The sequence below is a fragment of the Glycine max genome, chromosome 9, assembly GCF_000004515.6.
Source record: "Glycine max cultivar Williams 82 chromosome 9, Glycine_max_v4.0, whole genome shotgun sequence".
Classification (NCBI taxonomy): Eukaryota; Viridiplantae; Streptophyta; class Magnoliopsida; order Fabales; family Fabaceae; genus Glycine; species Glycine max.
The window spans coordinates 43,675,541-43,697,816 of record NC_038245.2 but is presented as its reverse complement, the minus strand read 5'-3'; the positions used below and the strand labels follow the sequence as shown (position 1 = coordinate 43,697,816).

The 22,276-nt window shown below is 33.7% G+C and overlaps 1 protein-coding gene and 1 pseudogene across 1 annotated transcript; both read right to left on the bottom strand.

Annotated features, from left to right (window-relative positions):
• Positions 1–1,247: 1,247 nt before the first annotated feature.
• Positions 1,248–11,959, bottom strand: LOC100807476 (probable starch synthase 4, chloroplastic/amyloplastic; annotated as a pseudogene).
• Positions 11,960–13,257: 1,298 nt separating this feature from the next.
• LOC100786257 (phosphoenolpyruvate carboxykinase (ATP) 1) lies at positions 13,258–21,504 on the bottom strand. The gene is made up of 13 exons (XM_026123823.2): positions 21,322–21,504; positions 20,879–21,149; positions 19,075–19,256; positions 18,134–18,287; positions 17,886–17,970; positions 15,996–16,096; positions 15,422–15,720; positions 15,008–15,181; positions 14,820–14,885; positions 14,199–14,377; positions 13,927–14,096; positions 13,646–13,814; positions 13,258–13,556 (listed from the first exon to the last, which is right to left on the bottom strand). Exons 2-13 carry the CDS (start codon positions 21,136–21,138, stop codon positions 13,410–13,412), a joined length of 1,986 nt encoding a protein of 661 aa, XP_025979608.1. The 5' UTR covers positions 21,139–21,149; positions 21,322–21,504; the 3' UTR covers positions 13,258–13,409.
• Positions 21,505–22,276: the final 772 nt, after the last annotated feature.

The window sequence follows — 22,276 nt, the reverse complement described above, 5'->3', positions numbered from 1 at the left end:
ATTATATTAAATCTAAAATGATACAACAATAAAGTGGTGGTTGATATTAAATCTAATATTAAATTATATTACCAGACAAACGAAATTTTCCTGTCATAAATAAAATATTTTTTTTTTGGAAAAAATATAAATTATATTAAATCTAAAATGATACAACAATAAAGTGGTGGTTGATATTAAATCTAATATTAAATTATATTTTTTTGGGAAAAATATAATTTAATATTAAATTATATTACTAGACAAACGAAATTTTCCTTGAACACCTGATGTGGATCTACCCCTAATTAAAGAGTCAGTAATGTAATGCATTGGAAAGAAGTGAAACGCATGCGGAAAGGAGCCAAATCATGAATGTGAGTTCAAACTTGGAGAGATTTCCTGCAAGAAAATGAACAGATTTCCTGCAAGAAAATGAACATTTGAATCGGCCCATAAAGGGCAGAGAGAACCCCCTTGTTCAAAAAAACAGTTTTGTCAAGAGTAAGCAGCCGGTTCCTTTTAGCAAGTCATAAAATGAAAGATATCTTAGGGGATTGCTGGGTTCCATATAACAGAACATCAACAACTAACAATAGGATTGACACCTCTAATTTATTCATAAACTTTGTCAACAAACAATTATTCATTGGTGCTCTAAGATTGAATCTTCTTTTTGGCATCTTCCCTACTTAGCTCTTTAGAGATAATAAAGTCTCTTATTTAAATGATTTTCTTTATTAAAACTGAATCTGATGAGGAAGTATTGTAATTTTACACATCGCTCAAAATAGTAATGGTGAACCCACCGAACCCAAAAATTAAAATAAGTTTTATCCTATGAAAATGAGTTACTTTATTTTTAAGAGATTTTTTATGAAAAATATTTTACTCAACTTTTCCTTCTTAAGGAGAAAATAAACTAAAAAAAATCTTTATACTTAAAATTCATGAAAATTAAACTTATATTTCAACTAATTTTAATTGTTTTTTTAATTTAACTAGTCAAGTTTTGAATGAAATTTTAATTGTATCTCATAATTTTATAATTATGATTTTGTTTCTCAATTTTATGTATCGTATAATCAATTTTGTTTTAATTTAACTAAGGTTTCTCATCAATTTTAAAGAGGACAGACATTGATAATTTTATTTGGTCATTCAACTTCTTTCGAATGTATGGTAATTTCATTATTCTGCCCCTAATATTAGGTTTCCATCCCCTTCATCCTTCTAATTGTGACGGATTTTCCTTGTCTCACCCCATATAATTGCAACAGATTTTACAAGACACCAATTTTTGTGGAGCTATTGACTTACATATAATTAATCACTATTCAGGCATATCTCAAAATACTAAACTAAAAAATGTTTACATGTATATATACATGGACGATGGATGTATATCAGGTCCATTTCACATATTCTTTATAGTTGAGTAAGCTTCAACGTGAACATCGTAGCATTCACCATCCCATGATAAGTCATGTGCCATTGCTTGCATTATTTTTCGTTTCCACATGGCAGGGTTAGTCCTCTACAGGCAAAGGATAGTCATTTAATAATGTATCATAAGCACATGGATGATATCTTTTCTAAAATTGGGTAAAACTTATGAGTTTGGTGGTTACACATTAAGAGTGTAAAATAATTTACAATTTCATTCAATCACAGATGTCACTTTTAAGATATTTATTATAAAAGTCAATAAATTTATTATACATATTTGTGATTGATAACAATATAACATTATTTTATGCTGTCAGAACATAATTTTTTTTCTCAAAACATATTAAGGAAAAACCACTGGAAACTACATACAATTTCATCAATGGCAAGGCTAATAAACATGTTTACGAAGCTAGAGTTGATTAACTTTGAGTACTTAGTGGCCTCGTGGTCTTGGTTTATGAAGCTCCTATCAAAAGGTATCGACCTTGCAGATATAAATGAAATGAGTGTTAAACAAGTATAGAGAAAAAAACTCATCATCACAAAATATATATATATATATATATATATATATATATAAAATAAAATATATAGATAGATAGATATATGGCTTACCTGTTTGAGCTAGCATCAGGGACAAGTGCTAGTGGAGCTGCTCCATACCTTAAAGCAATGAGCTGCATATTCAAGTTATAAAAATTGTATGATTCAGTTGAAATACATGAAAATCTCCACTCGAAACAAATTTTGCTTAAACTGCATTATTTAGGACTACATTGCAAAATAAATATGGATTGTCAGCATCTACACCATTATCAATTTCCACAGTGGCAATACTTAGTGTTTCATGAAGACAACACAGTTTTATAGAAACTTTATTGTTTTTTTAGAAAGCAATTTCCTTGTAGCTGGCTACAAATTTAATTCATACATGTTTCACTTGAGGTGCTAAATTAGTGGAGGAAAATTATCACTAAAGTGGAAGGAATGATCTTACTGGGATTTCATCAGTAGGATCAAGAAAAGATTGGCACAATATGATGTCGGATCCAGCAAAGACTAAATGCAACAGAGCTTCATCATATGTAGGCACAAATTTAAGATTATCATCCTGCAGAGTTGAATGGAATCGCAGATCATTAGTAGCAGACAAGTAAAAACAAATATAACTAAGGTTTCTAGAACATGGAAGTGTATCGAGTGAGAGAGGGTGAGAGAGGAGTACATCTCAACAATATTATTAAAATAAATGGCTAATATTTTGAACTGATTAAAACAAATGTCAAAATAATGCAGCTTTATGACCAGATAATTTAAATTGAAATATTCATTCTGCTGAATAAGGAGCCAAAACTGCTAATACTCAATGCCTTGCCACAGGTAGTATATATATAAGCAATCAGTTTACAAGGAATTACAATATTAAAAAAAAAAAGTGTGGGAACTACCTTGAATTCCTTCTGAAGTGATTCAGGTGCCTGATTCAAGACCGATCTTTTACTGGCCCCCATAAATATAAACTGCAACTATTCCAAACTGGTTTCAACAGGAAATCCCCTGAAACAAGAATTTGTCATAGCCAGATTCATTTCATACAAGGTCGATTTACTTTGAGGTTTTATTACACTTTTTCTTCATTATGGAAACACAAGGAACAATAAAGATTATGTTTCTCACTTTCTCTTATAAGAAAACGGATAAAAATTCATTTGCATACTGCTGTATTTGGAGCTTCCTTTTCAATATCAGTTAATCAGAAAGTCATATAAGCAATGAAACTATACTTTTTTGAGAAGAACATAAGTATAAGTTCCACAGAGATGGAAACCTGGACATCATGCTGCTTAGCATTCAAGATAACTTCCTCCACCCTTTTCTCGTCAAGGTCACGCCCTTCTGAAAAAATGCATCCAACCTGATAAAAATTTCAATAATGAGCAGAAAAGCCAAGTAAAACCACATAAACTCAATTCTTGACATTGTATACCAGTCATAAAAGTCATGGTTTATGAGAGCAGAAAATATTATATGACAGGCATGCAATTATCCAAACTAAATATTTCAAGAATGCTAAAACTATAGTTAAATAAAGCACATACACATCCTGAAACTAGCTCATTGTATCTTAGAAGAGAAATTTTCTAAAAAAGGAATTGCATACAAAAATAATATAATAGATCATTAAGTTTCTCATTGCATATATTTAAAATGATTCACTCACAAGAATAGCAGAAGAATGTTCAGATAACCCCAGCTGCTGCAGCAATGCAGCTTTGCAAACAGCTTTTCCATTCATATTTTCAGCATTGAAATTTTCTGGAAGAAAATAGTCAGTTAAAGGATCCCAAGTTGATTTGTCTAATCCATAAGGAGCAATAACCAACTTGCCCCTGCAACCAAATGTAATTTTCCATGTTGAATACTAAAGGAAAGTCAGAGGGAGGAGGCTTTAGTGTAAAAACACATTATCAAACTAAACAAGGGGCACGATTTTTTATTTTTTTTTAAATTAACTGATATGTATATCAACCAGCCCATTTGCTATGTTAACAATTTCAAGTTAATATTGATTTGCAAGAAAAGGCAAAATAATCCCTCACCAAACATTAAACAAGAGTGAAAGTATGTTATGACAGCATACTTACCTATGAACATTTAAAGTGGCTCCAGTTCATGACTCAAATTATGAACAATTACGTGCTCCGGATAGATAGATGACATTATTACAACTCTATTCGAATAGACAACTCCACCCTGCAAAATTGATGGAAGACTAAATGTTGGACAGTCACAAGACAATACACATATAATCTAAAAATAAAAGACTTGTGGTACGACATATAATGTGTTATTCAACGATTTAATATTGCAAATTGAGAGGTATAATCTAGAAAAGAAGTTAAATGTTCACATTGTCTAACCCGCAAGAACAAGCATTTTTTCTGTCCCATGAGATGGGTCAGGTAATAACTACTCGAAACCTTCATATTCAATGCTCAATGACTAAGCAGCAGAGTTTATAAACACCACAAGACATGCATGCATATTTTTCAATAACATGAAGATGCAAGGCTCTATGGAGTTGTCATTGCAAATGAAGTTGTGGATGAGGTGAAGTAGTAAAAAACACCTACTTTTGTCTTCAAAGTGAACTTCGAAAAGGCCTACGACTCAGTGAGGTGGAAATTTCTTTACTATGTTATGAGAAGAATGGGCTTTTGTGAAGGGTGGATAGGGTGGATTAGGAGTTGTGTGGAAACCGCTTCTATGTCCGTTTTGGTGAATGAAAGTCCAACGGTGACAGGCATAAGGCAAGGTGATCCCCTTGCCCCTTTTCTCTTTATTTTGGTGGCAGAAGGGTTGGGGGGTATGATGAGGGAGGCAACAAGGAAAGATTTATTCGAAGAAGTCTCTATATGTGATATTGGGGTCTCCATTTTACAATTTTCGGATGACACTCTATTCCTTGGCAAGCCAACCGTGAGAAACATTCTTACATTGAAGAGTATTTTAAGGAGCTTTGAATTAGTGGAGGGGCTAAATGTGAACTTCCATAAAATCAAGATAGGTGGGGTGGCATTGGAATCACAACATCTTCAAAGTTTGGTGGCCATTTTGAATTGTAGAATAATGGAGGTACCTTTCACTTTCTAGGGGATACTGGTAGGTGCGAATCCAAGACGAAGAGAGGCATGGAATCCGGTGATCTCTAAAGTCAAATCAAAGCTTGCTAGTTGGAGAGGTAAATACTTGTCTTTTGGGGGTAGAATTTGCCATATAAAATCAATTCTATCATCCTTGCCTCTATATTTTCTGTCATTCTATAAAGCTCCAGTATGTGTGGTGAAGGAGTTGGAAAGGATACAACGGAACTTTTATGGGGTGGACTTGGGGAGGAGAGGAAAACTGCTTGGGTAAAATGGTCTAATGTTTGTTTAGCTAAGGACAAAGGGGGACTAGGAATTAGGGATATTTCAGTTTTTAATAAAACTCTATTAGGAAAGTGGGGTTGGAGACTCTTAGCGGAACGTGGGACATTTTGGGTGAGTGATGGAAGCAAAATATGGGTTGTTGCTGGGCGAGGGGAGGGGGAGAGCTAGTGATACGAAAGCTATCTGGTGGAGGGATATTCTGAGGGGTTGGTTTAGAAGCAAAGTTCAAAGGGAGGTGGGTCGAGGGGATGAAACACTTTTTTAGGATCATGTCTGGGTAGGTGAGAGTTTTCCTAGGTTGTATGCTGTTTCCTTGCAAAAGGAAGCACATATTAGAGAGTTGGGTCAGCTTGTAAACAATAGGTGGTGTTGGTCATTTTCTTGGAGGAGGAACCCTTTCGAATGGGAAAAGGAAAGTTTGGTACAATTGCTGGGATCTATACAATCGTTCAGGGGGGGAGGAGAGCCCGGAGGATCAATGGAGATGAAAAGATGGCACAGGAAATTCATATCGCGTGAAAGAAGTCTATCAGAACTTATGTGCAGGTGAGTTGCAAGGAATACAGCGTGAAGATGATGGTATATATAAATGTATTTGGAGTGTTAGAGCTCCATCAAAAGCTCTGGCATATACATGGAGGATCATGCAGGATAGAATTCAATCAAGAGGCAATCTTCTTCGAAGGAATATTGCAGTATTGGAGGGTAACTATAACTGTCCAATCTGCAATTCTGAGTTGCAGACCACTTCTCACGCCTTGTTCGAATGCACGATGGTCTATGATATCTGGATGCAAGTATACAAGTGGCTGGGGATCTCAACTGCTCTTCCAAAGGATCCAGCCACTCACTAGTGGCAACACTTTGGGATGATTGTGGGTTCGAAAAGGAGGGAAAAGTGGTGGTTGATGTGGCTTGCGGTAGTGTGGGAACTGTGGAGGAGGAGAAATGATGGAAGTGGAAACTGTCGTAGAGTTAATTAAAGTTAATGCATGGAGGTGGATAAAAGCAAGACAGAGATTTCATGGTGCAGCATGGTCGGTGGTGTCAGGAACCATTCTTGCTAAGTTGAGCATGCAGTTATGTAGAGGAAGGGTAGAAGACAATACTTATTACTGCTTTTTGGTTTAAGAATACGGCCGTTTTGTATGTTGGGAGGCAGAGTATTTATTGTTTCTATTATGGTTACTGGTTGTGGTAATTAAAGAATAGAGAGAAACCAGCATGTATTCTTTGTTGCAGGAAACTTTATTAGGGAGGTGGTTTCATTTTGTAGGAAGAACTTATTGTGATTTGGAGTTAGTGTTTATTTAGTATCCTCTTTTGAGTCTAAATAATTGTTAACTTTGAAGTCAACATATTGTATTTGATTGAGGCACTACTGGTGCCAGTATATTATATTTTTGCTGATTAAAAAAAAAAAGATGCAAGGCTCTATTCTTCCAGCAGGAGCCTAGGGGAAATTTGTCCTCTTGTTTTCCTTCTTGAATGCAAGGTGATTATTTGTTGCCTTATTAAATGTCACAAATGATAAGTGTGTAATTTGATAAGGAGTTTCACAATTTCCAACAAAGTAAAACTAACATAAATGTAAGCTCAAGATCACAACCCCCCTTCCCTTCCCTTAACCATCCAATCCACCTACCCACCTTTTGTTTTTTTTATCGAAAACAATACCAAGGGGTTTCCAATACTCACACACTTTGCTCAACCAACTAAGCTTAGACCCCTTTGGTATCCTTATATATCCTTTGTTTGAGTTATTGTATCACCTTCTATCATTGCCAATACTCTTGGTATCTTTTATCCCATTTTAAGAGACTTTCAAACCAATAGATAAGATTTACAAATCAAACAAAATAAAATTTAAAACTAAGAACAGACACCTGTTTGACAAACGTATCCCTGAAAAGGGGCCCAACAATGGCTGTCCCCCAATTATGTAGATGCAACACATCAGGCTGCTTCCCACATTTTACAATATAGTCCAATGATGCCCGACAAAAATAGGAGAACCTGATGGCAAAAAAAATCATATTAAGATTATTGAAAACTATGTACACAACAGTAAAAAGAAAATTGTCAAATGTAATTATGTATAGTATAGAATATTCACTAATTGTAATTGGTATTAGTTTTCCTAATTTCTTTCATTATTATACACAGATTCGCAGCCTAAAATATCTAGGTTAGCCTTTATTTCATCTTATTTTCATTGCTATATGTATGTGTACCCTATGCTGTAAATTAATCAGAAAAATAATATACAATTCATTTCTGTTTTAAAACCTTAATTTGATCAGATTTGACTGTCCTGTCACTTATAACCAGAAACTAAAGTGCAGATGAGATAGTATCTATCAGAGTATCTCTTTTATTTCTCTCTTTGAAGATAGTTTGAGTGCACAAAAAGTCAGCCATAATGGGTTTCAAAAATAGTATGTTGATATGCAAAAACTATAAAACATTTCCTCCTTTTAACTTCGATTCTTTTGATCTTTGCAATTTGTGAATTAACTCATCTAATTTTGTTGCAACAATGGCAGCACTCTGAAGTCTGAACTATATATTTTCAAGCTGAAAAACTCGCATGCAAAGAAAATATCCTGCCTTCCAGTCTCTAATTTTAATTCTTAACTGTTGGAAATTTTTTTAAATTTAAACTTGAGTGTATGTATATATATATATATATAGTCAGTTTTGTTTTTTTAAAGAAAAATATGTTTTTAGACTTTGTTTACGTAAAAAACTAAAAGCTCCCGTTTTGTTACTTACCGTTTTTTCAATTCCTATCTTTTAGGAAGCTATATTTTACTTGGTCAATATTTTATGAAAGTTACAACTATCATGCACTTGCTTGTTGGGTCAGTTTTAGGGAAATGGATTCTCTGCATCCAAAGCATTCGTGAATTAGAGCCTTTGAATGGATAATGATATTTTAAATTAGATGTATCAAGATAAAATATGAGTGATCCGATCTATATTTAACGATTGCAATCAGCTGAATGCAGGAGTTTCCCGCACGGAATCCAGATCCGAGTTTTAGTCTTTTATGGTGTGACGTTACTGGTTGCGGCACTTTGCCTTTGGTTATAACTGGAAGCACACATGCTGAAAAAGCTATCTTCGATACCAAAGAAAAAAAAGCTATCTTCTTTGTAAAATTACATGGATGTTCTTTGGTTCAGGGATCTTGGGAGATGAACGCATATAAGGACGTTTTCTCTCCAAGGAAGTGCAATGTGCTTCAACCCAGGCCTTTCTAAACTCTCCTCTGTTCTATTTTTTTTCTTCTTGGTACTAATTAATTGTCAAAAGCATTTATGTGTTTTGATTCTATGTGATTTTAGAAAAACTGTTATGTTTGTTGTTTCTGGCTTCCTAATTTTTATCTAACATTAACTTTATCAATTTTCCTTTTAAACAATAACATTTCAAAATCATCTGATTAGCTTTTTATATGAACGTCAAAACATAAGTTTTTCTTTGCTTTACCATTATAACATATGGAAAACTAGATAAACCAATCATTACAGATATCAATTCACTCACCTTTCAAAATCATCTGGGTATCCATATATCATCTCACGGCTGAAAAATGATGAATAGTACTTTGGCTCTATCAAAGTCACTCCAATGCCAAAAACAACACTGCCACACACTAAGAGTAAGTATAGAATAAATGAAAATCAGTAGATTTTAAACAAGGAACAAGACGTGAAATATTATTTCTACTCTTTCATTAACTCTTTTGTCCACCAGTACAAATTATTTGACAACCATTTTATATGCAGACTTACGGTAACTAAACAGACAAAGAAAGCCAAACTAACCCAGTCCAAATTCTATTTCCGTGTAATTGACCATTAAAATACGAGGTAACCTCTACATTAACTTCATGCAACCCTTGCACTCCATCTAGGTTTAAACTTGCATACCTACATGGAAATTAGATACATCCAAATTAAGGAATTATAAATATCAAGCAACTATTATACTAATATAACATTATAAAATAGAGATCAAATGCTTAGATACAGAGCACAAAATAGACTAAAGAGTTTCATGCTCATTTTGGTTGCAATTAGTTGAAAGAATAACACAAGAGGCAAAGAAAATAAAAGGACATAAATTTTGTAATTACTTTGGCAATATAAGCTCCACCAGATGGCCCTTTCTGTGAAGTGCACGAGATATGCCGGTCACATATGAAGCTACTGATCCTCTAGGGACCAATGGTGTCATTTCTGTGCAAATGTGAACAGTATAAAAACCATTGCTGAATGTAGTTGATACCACAAAGGAAAATCAGATTTTAAAAACTTCATCTGAGAAAGGAAAACTGAAGAATGAACATAGTAACTTATTCTACCATTTATGAACAGAAAAAATAGCCTAATGTGAAGACAATCCAGAATCTATAAATGGTCCATAGCATATGTTACCAGCATAAACATAAACCTAGGCTGACTCAGTATCATATTAAACATCAAATGTCTTACTGCTTATACAGTAAGCATACATTTGCTAACTTTATGCCTCTCTGCATCTCAGTTACTTTTCAGTAATTTGAGTATGCTACATGCTGTATGCCACTAACACAACAATCATCGGATCATTCATTGAGAGCTTTAAGTATGAAGGAATAAAATAATCAAATGCAGTCAGGATATACTTTTTGTGTCCATCTGAAAAGCGACGAAGTTCTCCTAGAAGTTCAGGATCTTTTTTGTGTGAGATGATATTAAAAACATCAGGCGGACTCACTTTGTAGTTCATCACCAAACTTCTTAATTCAGATGCTTCTCCAGCGCTAATCATGCTGCTAAGAACCATGGTATCTATCCGAAGCAGCAATTCTGAACAAGTTGATAGATTATCTGGGTTACAAAATACAAACAGAAACATATAGTTCAATTAATCATCTAGAGCTTCAAAGACAAATTTATCATTGATAAAATCAGATTAATAATAGGTTTTGGTTACCATAGATTTGAAAAATAGCATACAGTTCAATTATGCTCCCACAAATATTTGCTAGACATTATGTTAGGATTCAATGGTAAGGTATGGGACTTGAGTCTCACATTGGAAGTATGGGATTTAGAAGTGGGGTTTATAAAGCCTTGGGTTCTCCAACTACAACATCCAGATTTTGTGGTGTGGTTCTCCCAAGGTTCTTATCAATTGGTATCTAAGTCTTCTCCATCATGTCTCTCAGCTGCAAACGAGTGGTGCGGGTGGTCACTAGCATTACAGTGTTCGCCTGGAACAAGTCAAAGGGCTAGTGCACAACCAACCCGTGTGGACTCCAGGACTGCAAAGTGTGGTGGGATGTTAGGATTCAATTCAAGGTACAGGACTTGAGTCCCACATTAGAAAGTATGAGATTCTAGTATGGGGTTCATAAGCCATTGGACTCTCCAACTACTGTAGTCAACGAGTAGCTTTTGTGGTGTGATTCTCCCAAAGTTCTTATCACTATATAATTTGATAAATTAGAGCACGAAATGAAGGGAAAAAAATAGTCATTTAAGTAAAGGGAAAGAAATGTATTTCTTAATTTAAGGGAAGAACTAAATGAATCAAACATGTGTCTACAGTACAGAATCATGTTTCAATAGTATGACAGAAGATAACCTAGATGCTGCTAACAGCAAATGACATGCATATGTCTACAATTGACCAAATATGTATTATGAGATACAAAAAACACATGCTATTAAACTATCACCTTTTACCATTACCAGCACCAGCCTGTTTTTCTGCTTCCAATTTCTTTATCTTACTGAGCAGCGACTGTTTTTCTTTGTTTGTTTTGTCAAGTTCCTTAATGGCCCCAAGGTGTTGTTTGTTTTAGTATGTCTACATGCAACGAGAAAATATACCAGAAGTTATTTAACAGTTAACACTCTTTTACAAAGCACAAGTATGACTTAGGTGAAAGAACTTACTCTGTTGAGCTTCTTTGGACAATTGCCAAATATTATCTTGTTTCACATTCTGGTTATCATCATACATGGACTAAAACACAAAGAGGGAAAAACAGTGAGAAGGCAATGAAATACTAGTACTTGCTAAAATACGGAAAAAGGGGAGTAAAAGAAGGGACATGTGAAAAACACAACACTTTTGAAACTAAAGCAACATACCTGGGGCATGTCCACAATTTTATTGACATCTCCATTATTCCTGAAAATACAGCAGGAGAAAAAGGGTAAGCACTAAGCCACGAATCATTTGTGAGATGAATTACATAAATTATGAACAATCAAGCAAAAGAGACGATTTTTCAGTCTATGAGGCATCAAAGTTGGATTTTGAGGACACCCCACTAAGAATATGATTGTAAAACACAAAAATGAGTGGGTGGAGAAGTGGGAGTCAAGCCTGACCTCAGACAAGAAAGAGGAGGAAGTGCAATAGGTTTTGGCATGGAAGGGAGTGAAAAGCGAGGAATCGGTGAATGGAAGAAAAACAATGTCCCCATATTCGTTTCAGGTTCAGAAGAAGAAAGCTATGTCCTGAAGCTGCTGCAAGTGAGTGATATTGCACCAGTCACACCCGTATCCATGATAATATAACTGTCTCTCATCCAAATCATTGTTTCATGTTGAAACTACAACCATAAAGACAAGACAATATGCCAACTAAGCAACACGTGTCCACTCATATCATGTGCTGCTTGTGAATTTGATTTGATCAATGACAATGATCACCCCTTAATGAGTAAAATTAATATCGTATAAAATTTAAGATATAAAAAATAATAAATTAATATAAATGAGTAAATTATATGTTTTATAAGAAAAAAAATAATAAACATTGATAAAACAATTTATTCTTTTTGTAATTTTTATTAAATAAGTGTTTTTATTTATATTTAAATATTTAATATTAAATTAAAAATTAAAATATTTTTCTCTTAAAATATATCGGTTCTTGACCGATTTTGTCCGATTTTATGCTGATTTAATTAGTTCTGAAATGATCCAATTTTTTGGAGTAAATAAACTGATCATCAGTTTGATCCGATTTTGCGTCAGTTTGATTTGATTTTCAAAAGTATGTATATATCTTTTACGCATGAGAGTACCTATATTGTAATTCTTGCTCTTGTGATTTACTCAACAAGATATATTACTTATTTTGTTTATTTCTATGACGTGTTTTCGTGGTTACAGGAGGTGGTTAGGAAAAATTATGACTATTATTGATGGAAGTCGGAAAATGGAAGTGAGAAGATAGTTGTTAACAACAAATAGCACAACAATGCTTTAAGCTCTGTTGATGATTAGTGTTTATTTTCAAATTGCAACTCACACACTAGCTTCTTGTTTGTGAGTTGTGATAAGAAAATAGCATTGAAATTGTCCATCTATCCTTCTATTTCATTCTCCTATAAATCCTTTTACTACTTTTTTATGAAAAGTATTGAATAAAAAGTAAATGTATTTAATATCTTGAAAATATAATAAAATTTATTATAAAAGGGTAGTAGGAGAATTTGTAAGAAGTTGGAGGATTTAGAATTTTTCCTACTCTAAATTAAACTAGATAATCATTTTGCTCCTATGTTTTGTTTGTTGAGAAAGTGCAACAGAATAAAATAATTCGCGTTGTACTTCGAACTTGAATTGAAAGCCAATGTTCACCCCCTCTTCTCTTGTTAATCGTCAATTAGATACTAAGATTCCATAGTTGAATCATTGATAACAATCACATCAGAATCGTTCGAAGTTGACAAGGCCCGGTAACGGTATGCATTATAATTCTAGTGGCAACGGCAGACAACGAATGGTGATGTGATGCAGAAGGGAATAATTGTATGGCTTGCAACAAATGCTATAAAATGTTAAAAACCCTTAAGGAGGTGCCAAAGTGAAGAAAAATGTAAAGACTAGAAAATAAACTTCATTTTTGGAGGAAGACTAGAAATGACATTTTGAGCCCAACCAAACCAATGGTACAATATTTTATTCTAAGGAAAGATTTTATCTACCACCCTAACATTCCCAACCACACAACATGTTGCATAACATTGTCTCAAAAGATTGGACCAGCTGCGAGAATCTCTTCTGTCAGGTTGTTGTTTCCCTTGCCAATCTTGTAGTTGGTGAAGGTTTCAAAATTGTTCTTGAACAATCCAGCCAACTTCAATAGTGTCTCCTTGTAGGCCTTTTTGTTTGACCACTGCAATACATCAAAAACTCCAATGTTAACAAATATACCATATCAAAGGATAGAAAAAAAAATAGGTAGAGAGCTCTAGGATAACTAACAGTGTTCATAGGATCCAGAATTTCTGAAGGGACACCCTCCACTTCGGTGGGAATCTCAAGCCCAAAAATTTCAGTCTTCTTGTACTCTGCATTCAGGAGACTTCCGGAGTGAATAGCATCAATGATTTTCCTTGTGTATTGTAGTTTAATACGGCTTCCATTACCATAGCTGCAGTTTGACATGTGCAAGAACTTGGTGAGTTCTAGATTTTGTAGGGTACAAATTACAATACTATTTAGAGAGAAATTCTATCTCAATTTTCAATGACAGATTTATATACCTTCCAGCAGACCAACCAGTGTTAACAAGCCATCCAGTAGCACCATGCTTCTGCATCTTTTCAGCAAGCATTGCTGCATACTTTGTAGGGTGTAGCATAATGAATGCTGCACCAAAACAAGCTGAAAAAGTTGCCTGAGGCTCCTTAATACCTTCTTCTGTGCCAGCCACCTAAAGTTATTACAAGTACAAGATGGTTAGAATTACAGAAGAAACAAAGCAAGATTAAAAAATAGTAAGTACGAATGAAGCTAAGTTAATATGAAACATTACCAAAGCAGTATATCCACTGATGAAATGGTACATGGTCTGTGCCAGGTTTAGCTTGCTAACGGGTGGGAGTACACCAAATGCGTCACATGCCAAAAGTATGACATTCTTTGGGTGAGGGCCAACACAAGGTAACTTTGCATTTGGAATGTACTCTATAGGATAAGCTGCACGAGTATTTTCTGCAATAAAAATTACCATGCAATCATATAATTATCAGCAGTGTTCTCTTGTAATGGATGATTATAATTACAAAGCTACATCTACACGTAGCTCCCCAAAAATCCCCATCAAGTTTTGTCCTCTTGCTTGATTATAAAGACAAATTAATGTTCATATTTACTTGTTTTATCAGTCACATGCTTGTGACTTTATTTAATTCCTTCCTTATCTCTTGCGTATATCAGGAGGTTTATTTTTAAGAATTGACCTTGCATTATAAAATAGGTTAGCTGTTGCTTCTCAATAAGATCTTGCAAGTATGAGGACAACTGTTCATTGTCTAGACCAAGTCACAGCTTAGTCCTATTGATGTCAGCTATCTAGCAAATAATTTAATTGGAACTGTCCATGTCATAACACAATGAAAATTGGGGTCAACCTCTAAACAAGAGACTATATTACCTGTAACTGACTTGTCAGAGTAATCAACTTCTCGATCATGCTCATCAAACACCACATTTTCCAACACTGGCAATCAATTGAAAGAAAAATAAAAAATCAAAATGAATCTTTTATTAGGAGGTAGCAAGAGAAAGAAAAATAAAAAGTCAAAATGCATTTCTTATTAGGGGGTGATCAAATATTAATACCTGTGCCAAACCTGATTGCATTCCAAATATCTGGCTCTTTCTCCCGTGAGAGGTCAATGCATTTGGCATAGCAACCACCTTCAATGTTGGAGACACCATTGTCACCCCAACAGTGTTCATCATCTCCGATTAAATACCTATTGTGATCGGTGGAAAGAGTGGTCTTCCCAGTACCTAAAACAAACAATAGTAAAAAAGAGAACAAAGGGATCCATTAGGATTGTAGAAAAATGGAGACACAAGTAGCCATAACACAAAACATCCATGTGTAAGCATACAACATAGTTGATAATTAACAAGCAGTGGAGTATTGAGTATGGCTGAGTAGTAGTAAGAGGGGAAGGAACATATGGTAGGGTAGCTGTGTGGAGCCACATTATACCGATTTCAACCGGTGATCGGCTGATACTATACCTGAGAGTCCAAAGAAGAGTGCCACATCCCCATCTTTGCCCATATTGCATCCGGAGTGTAGGGAGAGGATTTGGCGCTTAGGCATGAGATAATGCATGACACTGAAAAGACCCTTCTTCATTTCCCCGGCGTATTGTGTGCCGAGGATGACCATTTCCCTCCTAGCAAGATTAAGATCTATGCTAGTGGAGGATGTCATGTAGTGAGTATAACGATTACACGGGAACTGTCCAGCATTGTATATAGTGAAGTCCGGAGTACCAAAATTCTCCAGCTCTTCAGGAGTGGGGCGGATACACCTGTCACCCACCCAGTTATCCACTTTTGTACACTAAACTAATCTAACATGTACTATTTTGGGGGGAACCTTTTCCTCCATTTTCAGCAGGGATGTATATATGTATATTATGTACAGCATTATATGTATAAATTAATTAATTAAGGCTTTCAACGATAGGGCACTTATCTGGCGGGGCCTTATACCTTTTTGTCTGGATGGATGGAAGGGAGAAGAGAGAAACAATTGCAACTAGAACTGTTGCCAATGGTAAATTATTCTTTAGTTTTCACTTACATGTTGTGCATGAACAATGAATGGTAAGCTCTGGCAGATACAATCCGGACTTTGATTCTGTTCTCTGTGTCCCAATTCAAGAATTGGTCATTGACGAAGACCTGCACATCACCAATGTTTTTGCTATTGTTATTTAGAATACTGCTTGTAGGAATTGCCATCCAGATAAGAACAGATATGCATGATACAAAGTATATTTGTTGTTTAAGCAACAAATTGGTAATTGTCCATTGACTTAGACATGCAAATCACGTACGTTGTTATTAATTAGAACACTATTGGTTGGAATCTCCATCCAGATAAGCTCAGATATGAAATTAATAAAGTATTTTTATTGTCTAAGCAAAGAATAATTGCTTGAAAACTCTCATCCATCATTCAGGGAACGTAATCCACTGCTGGGCATATCCTAGTGATTCATTCACTCTGAAGAAAGTTAAGTTTTGTTTATTTCGTACAAACCCAACAACCTCAATCAGTAACGTGCGGGATTTCAATTTTTAAGCTTATCTAATTCGAATTAAGTCAATTACCATAAATATTTATTTTTTAAAATTATTTTACTGTGAAATGGAATTCTTTTTTTAGAAGTTTTAATGAATAAATAATGTATATATTATTTTAGACTATCATCCAATCAATCAAATCACAAATTATCATATATGGTTAAATTAAATTTGTTAAATTTTATAATAATTACTTTCAAAATATGTTAATCACCTGACTCAAACCAACATAACTGATCAATTAATTGATATTGAGATCTATTTAATGAAAGGATATCTCTGGACTAATATTTTTTCATACGTAAAGACTTAAAAAATCTATGGCATGGTGATGTGTTGGACTTGTTCATATTCATTGAAAAAACATCTTAACCCAACCTAAATACATTTATTTAAGTTGAATTTCTATCTTAGTCCTAGCCAACACCACCCAAGCCCCTAATCAGCCAAATTGTATAAAAGACAGCAGTGTTTCGTGGGGGCCGATAGCATAACAGATATGAAGAAACAGCTGGATGCTTTTCTAGTAAACTCTTCACTAACATAAAAGGACAAGCCACGGCACATCACGGGCTTCAGTGCTCTATATTGTGAAAGGAAAAAGCATATATCCTTATTCGTTCGTGAATCCTGGGGCTGAGTAATGATTTTCTGACCCAACAGAATGGATGCACAATTGCATATCTTTTGTTTAGAGAATGAAAAATACCCATACATACCCATACTAAATACAAAGCACCGCTAAATAAAAACACGATTCAATCACCCAATTCCGCTTGAAGACAGTGTCGTGTTACCTAAGGAACCATGCAACTTTTCGCTCGCCCGCCCACTTGGACAAAAGACAACCTTAGCACCATTCCCATGTCACCATCTTAAAAGCCAAAGATGACATACACCATCCTCTCTAATTTTCATGGACCATTCTTTATAAATATTAATTATAAATTATCACCCCATTTTTCTATGAAAATTTCGAGTGTTTTAAAATCACCGGTGCCTGTCTTTCAATTACAATTGTCATGAACAGTTTTTTTATTTTATTGACATGATATATAGACATATATCGGGCTCGAACACAATTTCTTATTGATCATTGTCATATAACAATTACCATAGGAACCAAGGATCCCAACTAATTATCATGTATAATTAATTCGTTAACTTCTCTAAAATTGTCTTGAAAATTAAAAATTTACGTGATTTCGGATTGGTTTACCGTGTAATTTTTAAGCTGATAAGTGTAAAGAAATTAAATACAAACATTAGTTAAAGAATTGATAATACTTTTTTATTATGTACTAATATTTTAAAGATAGTTATTGAGATGTTCTTTTCAATAAAAAGAAGGGATGATATAACAATCCAAAAAGAGAGAAATTACCTTGTCCAAGGAGTTCAAGTAATCAACAGCTCTTTCTCTGTTCACCATGAAACTGTGCTCGTCCATCTCGATGTTAGGAGAACCCCTGTGGAGTACAAAATTCGGCTATATAATGCCATGCCATCAAGTAGAAATAAAGACAAATAAAAAATAAAAACTAAAAAATAACGTGACAGAGGTATATAAGCCGCAAATATTATTGTTTATTACACATATATAATTGGTAGTTGCTTAAACTTAGTACTCACTTTCCCCACCAAAGGTCGTTCTTAGTAAGATCATCCTTGACGACGCGCTTGTCCCTTGGAGAGCGACCCGTCTTGGCCCCAGAAAGTGTTGCCAATGCTCCGGTGGAACTGATGAACGATCCTTTCTCATACTTAATCGCCTGTTCATAAAGTTCTGCACCAAATATCCAAACCCCATTAAATAAACTAAACTTCAAATAATTAATTATATGGATGCATTAGTCAAATAAAAATTTCTATTAGCCAAGATATTATAGGATTTTGTCACGTCCATCACATGAAGAGTGGGCTTAGTGTTCCTTTCATTAGGAAATTCGTGAAAATTTTGTCGGCCACAAAACCGTGGGACTTCTTAATCAATTAAATTAAACAAACCAGTAAAAATAAAAGTTGACGGCAGTAGACCGGTAGTGGGAATAATTAGTATTTGAATGCAAAAATCGACCACAAATTTTTTATCTGGTACATATGCCTTTACCATATGTTTAACCAATTCCGAATATATAAATATTTATCTGTAGTAGCATAAAATTTGATATATTTTTCTTATTAAAAAAAACTGAATTCTCTAGAATCTAGATAACTATGCCTATATATGACCTTGATCAAAACCAACACACAGTTAAATAACAATAATAAATAATAATAAATTAAACATACAATAAAACGTTATGCTTGACTACTTCAAAAAAATACATTATCAGACGGTGTTGGTCTAATTTGAATTAATTTTCGTACACCACACGTTCTAAATGATAACATACCAATCAAAAACATCAATTCAATTTAATTTGTTAATTGGAAAGAAGAACACGACCAAGTCTGATGTAACATACGAAGGAGACTATAAGGCCGTAATGTGAATAATAGAAGAAAATCACATAATCATATCATCATAATCATAAAAAGGTAAGATATGAAGGTTTAGAAAAAGTGAGTACCAGCTGGGGAGAGATTGTAGAGGACATGAGTAAATTTCAAAGCACTGTCGCTGACAGCAATGGTGGGAGTACTGACATGATGGTGGTGCACGTGAGTAACCTTCTGGGTATCTGACTTCCGAGCTGGGTCTCCCTTCACCAGATTCGGTCCAGTTTCTCTAGTCAGTGATGCCAGGGATGCACTGTATCAACAAACAAGTGAACGTCATTAAAAAAAAAAAAACAAAAAGTGCTTAAAAAAATAAACAATTTCATATTTTGAACATAAGAAATGTTTCATTTTCAAATGCAACTTTTCTTTTAAATTTTTCATTATATTCAAATACAGACTAATAAAATCCAACTGGGCTAAAGCCAAAATGGGGAAAGTATTAAAGTGCTTGCATCAGCAGAACCTCAACCGCGAAAGGCCCGAGATTTGACGCTGATCGGGTCCCACTCCATCAAATATATGATCAAACTCTTTGGCACCGTCTGATTCATCTTACTTTCTTACTCGAGGCGTTACAAACTTACACTACACGTGGATATAGTGATCTCCAAAATACATGCACTGGCCCAACTACACTTTCTCCTTACATTTATTTCTAATTCTGCCTTAAACGGATTTTCCGCTTAGCCGTGTTGACTTTGCTATTTCCACAATAGTTTAAGTGTAAATAATTGATGAGAAATTTATTTCTATTAACAAATTTTATAACTAAATAAAGAGGAAAAAATATATTGTAATCAAAATAGATAGATAAAAAGTAATCATAATTAAGATTTATTAAATGTAGTTTCATAAATACTATTAAGAACACTCTTTTAAATACACTTTTTAATTAATTTAAATTTATTAAAAACTATAAAATTAATAGAGTTATTAAATGAGATTCAACCCCAAATTTTTTTCATTTTTAATAAATTTCAATCAATTAAAAAGTACTCCTATAAAAAAACAGTGTGTTTCTAACCATTTTAAAAAAATATATATTTTTGTTCTTTTACCAAAAGTAAAGCTTAACTTCAACAATTTATTAAAATGGTACTATATTTTAGTGGACAAAAATATTAAAAATCTTTATGAAATTGTATTTTTTTTAATAGTTTTTTAGGTTCATTTTTTTAATAGTTACATTTTAGGAAAAACGCGTTTCAGTCATCTTGTGCAGTTCGATGTGAAATAAAAAAAGACACAATTTTTTTAGAATATATCACAGCTCTTTTTTTCCCTTTTAGGCTGCGTTTGTTTCGACGGAGAAATATAAGTTCGAATAGAAATTTTGATTACGTAAGTTTCATATCTTTCATACTCTACATTAATTAAAAAAATATTTCTCTTTTTTCTATTTCTTTTCTTTTTGAGCATTTTCAACATTAATTATTAAATGAGTTGTTTATTTTTTCGTACCCTTACTTAATTTTTATAATAAAGATGATTTACATGTCATTTTAAATTGGTTAAAATTAAGTTTCAATCGTTCATATAAATAACAAATAACAGTTGCTTCTGAGTTAAAAATATTTTTTATCATTTAAAAAAAATTTAAAAATAACTTAAAATTATACTATTGAAATAAAATATATGTATATATAAATTATTTATGATATAGCATTGTAGGATGAATTAATATAAAATAAAAAAATTTCAAAATAGATTATTTAATTAAATTTCAAACTATTGAAGATGCTCCGGATCAAACACATCCTTATTTTACAGAGACCAAGTACTATTACTAAACGTTATAACTTATAAACGTGGCAAAGAAATATATTATATACCTTCTTGGTTAATTAAAGAAAAGGAAAAAGTATTATATACCTGATTGACTGGAGTTGTTGCTTATGACGTTCTTCTTCGGTGAGGGTGGCGAACGGAGCCTGAAACCCCGTAACGGGAGTGGTGGGCGCGGATTTCTTCTTCTGCAGCGAGTGAAGCTCATCAATGGTTTGAGCCTTTACGGTCGGACCGCTGTCGTCGTGACAAATTCCGTTATGCTTCTTGTGCGTCTGAATCTTCGCCAGTCCGTTCCTAGCGGTCCCGTTCCCGTTCGCAACGCTGCCATTCCCGTTCGACGCCATTTTTTTTTTCTCTGCCAAAATCAAATTAATGCATAGCAAATCATCAACAAATAATTTGACTCTATCGTCATATACATGCACGGTTGAAGATCAAAGTAACGGCTATGATATTAGTGATGAACATCAAATAACAACGTAGGTGTCCACGAGGGAACTAACTAGAGAAACAAAATTGTGACTAACCAGAGAGATTGGTTCGCAGGTTGCTACTGCGGAAATGAGGAAAGGTGTAGAACTAAGACAAAAACCAAAACAGCTAATGAGAAACAAAGGAAGCAACCATAAGAGGAAGTGCAAGCAATTAGCAACGTTATGTTGTTGCGTTGTAAGGGTGAAGACGAAACGAATTGGTGATGAGAAATTTACGAGGGTGAGGTGTCCGTTTTATAGGCTTCAGTGCCACCCTACCTTGACCAGACTTAAATGTTTAACCAGGGTTAAGGATGACCATGGTTAAATCCTATCCCCCACGGCCTCTGCGGTCAAGCTCCGAAAAGAGAAAAATTCCAAATCCAAAAGAATTCGGGAATCAGAGTCAGGTATAAGCATAAGGTCCTCAACGAATGGATAGCTATCCTGTGCTCCTGCTATCCACCGTAGCATACACTCATTCTCCACGCATCTCTTCCTCTACACACCTTTTTTTTATTATTATTAATTTAGTTTCAATAATTTTTAAACTTATCTGTTTTAGTATCTAAGTAAATTTTTTAGTTTTAGAATTTATTTTTTAATTCTCAAAATTTTTTTTAACTCAGTTAGTTAAAAAATTTTAACAACAAAAATCTTTTGAGAATTAAAATGTAAATTTCAAAGACTAAATAATTCATTTATTAACTATATAAATTAAAAGGAATAAGTCTGAAAATTATCATAACTTAATGGATAATTAATTTTTTTCTCTTTGTTTTTTTAATTTTCTTATAATTTTATTAGTTGTTATCTTTTACATAAAAGCAATTAATTCCCTTATTAATAAATAACTGATCCATTAAAAATAATAAAAGTAATTAATAATGACATGAATTTGAATTGTATTTAAAACTATCTATAAAATTAAATGACTTAAAGTAAATACTATAAATAATAAATTTTTTCTAGCTACCAACAAATGTGATATCTTTTGAAATATCAAAAT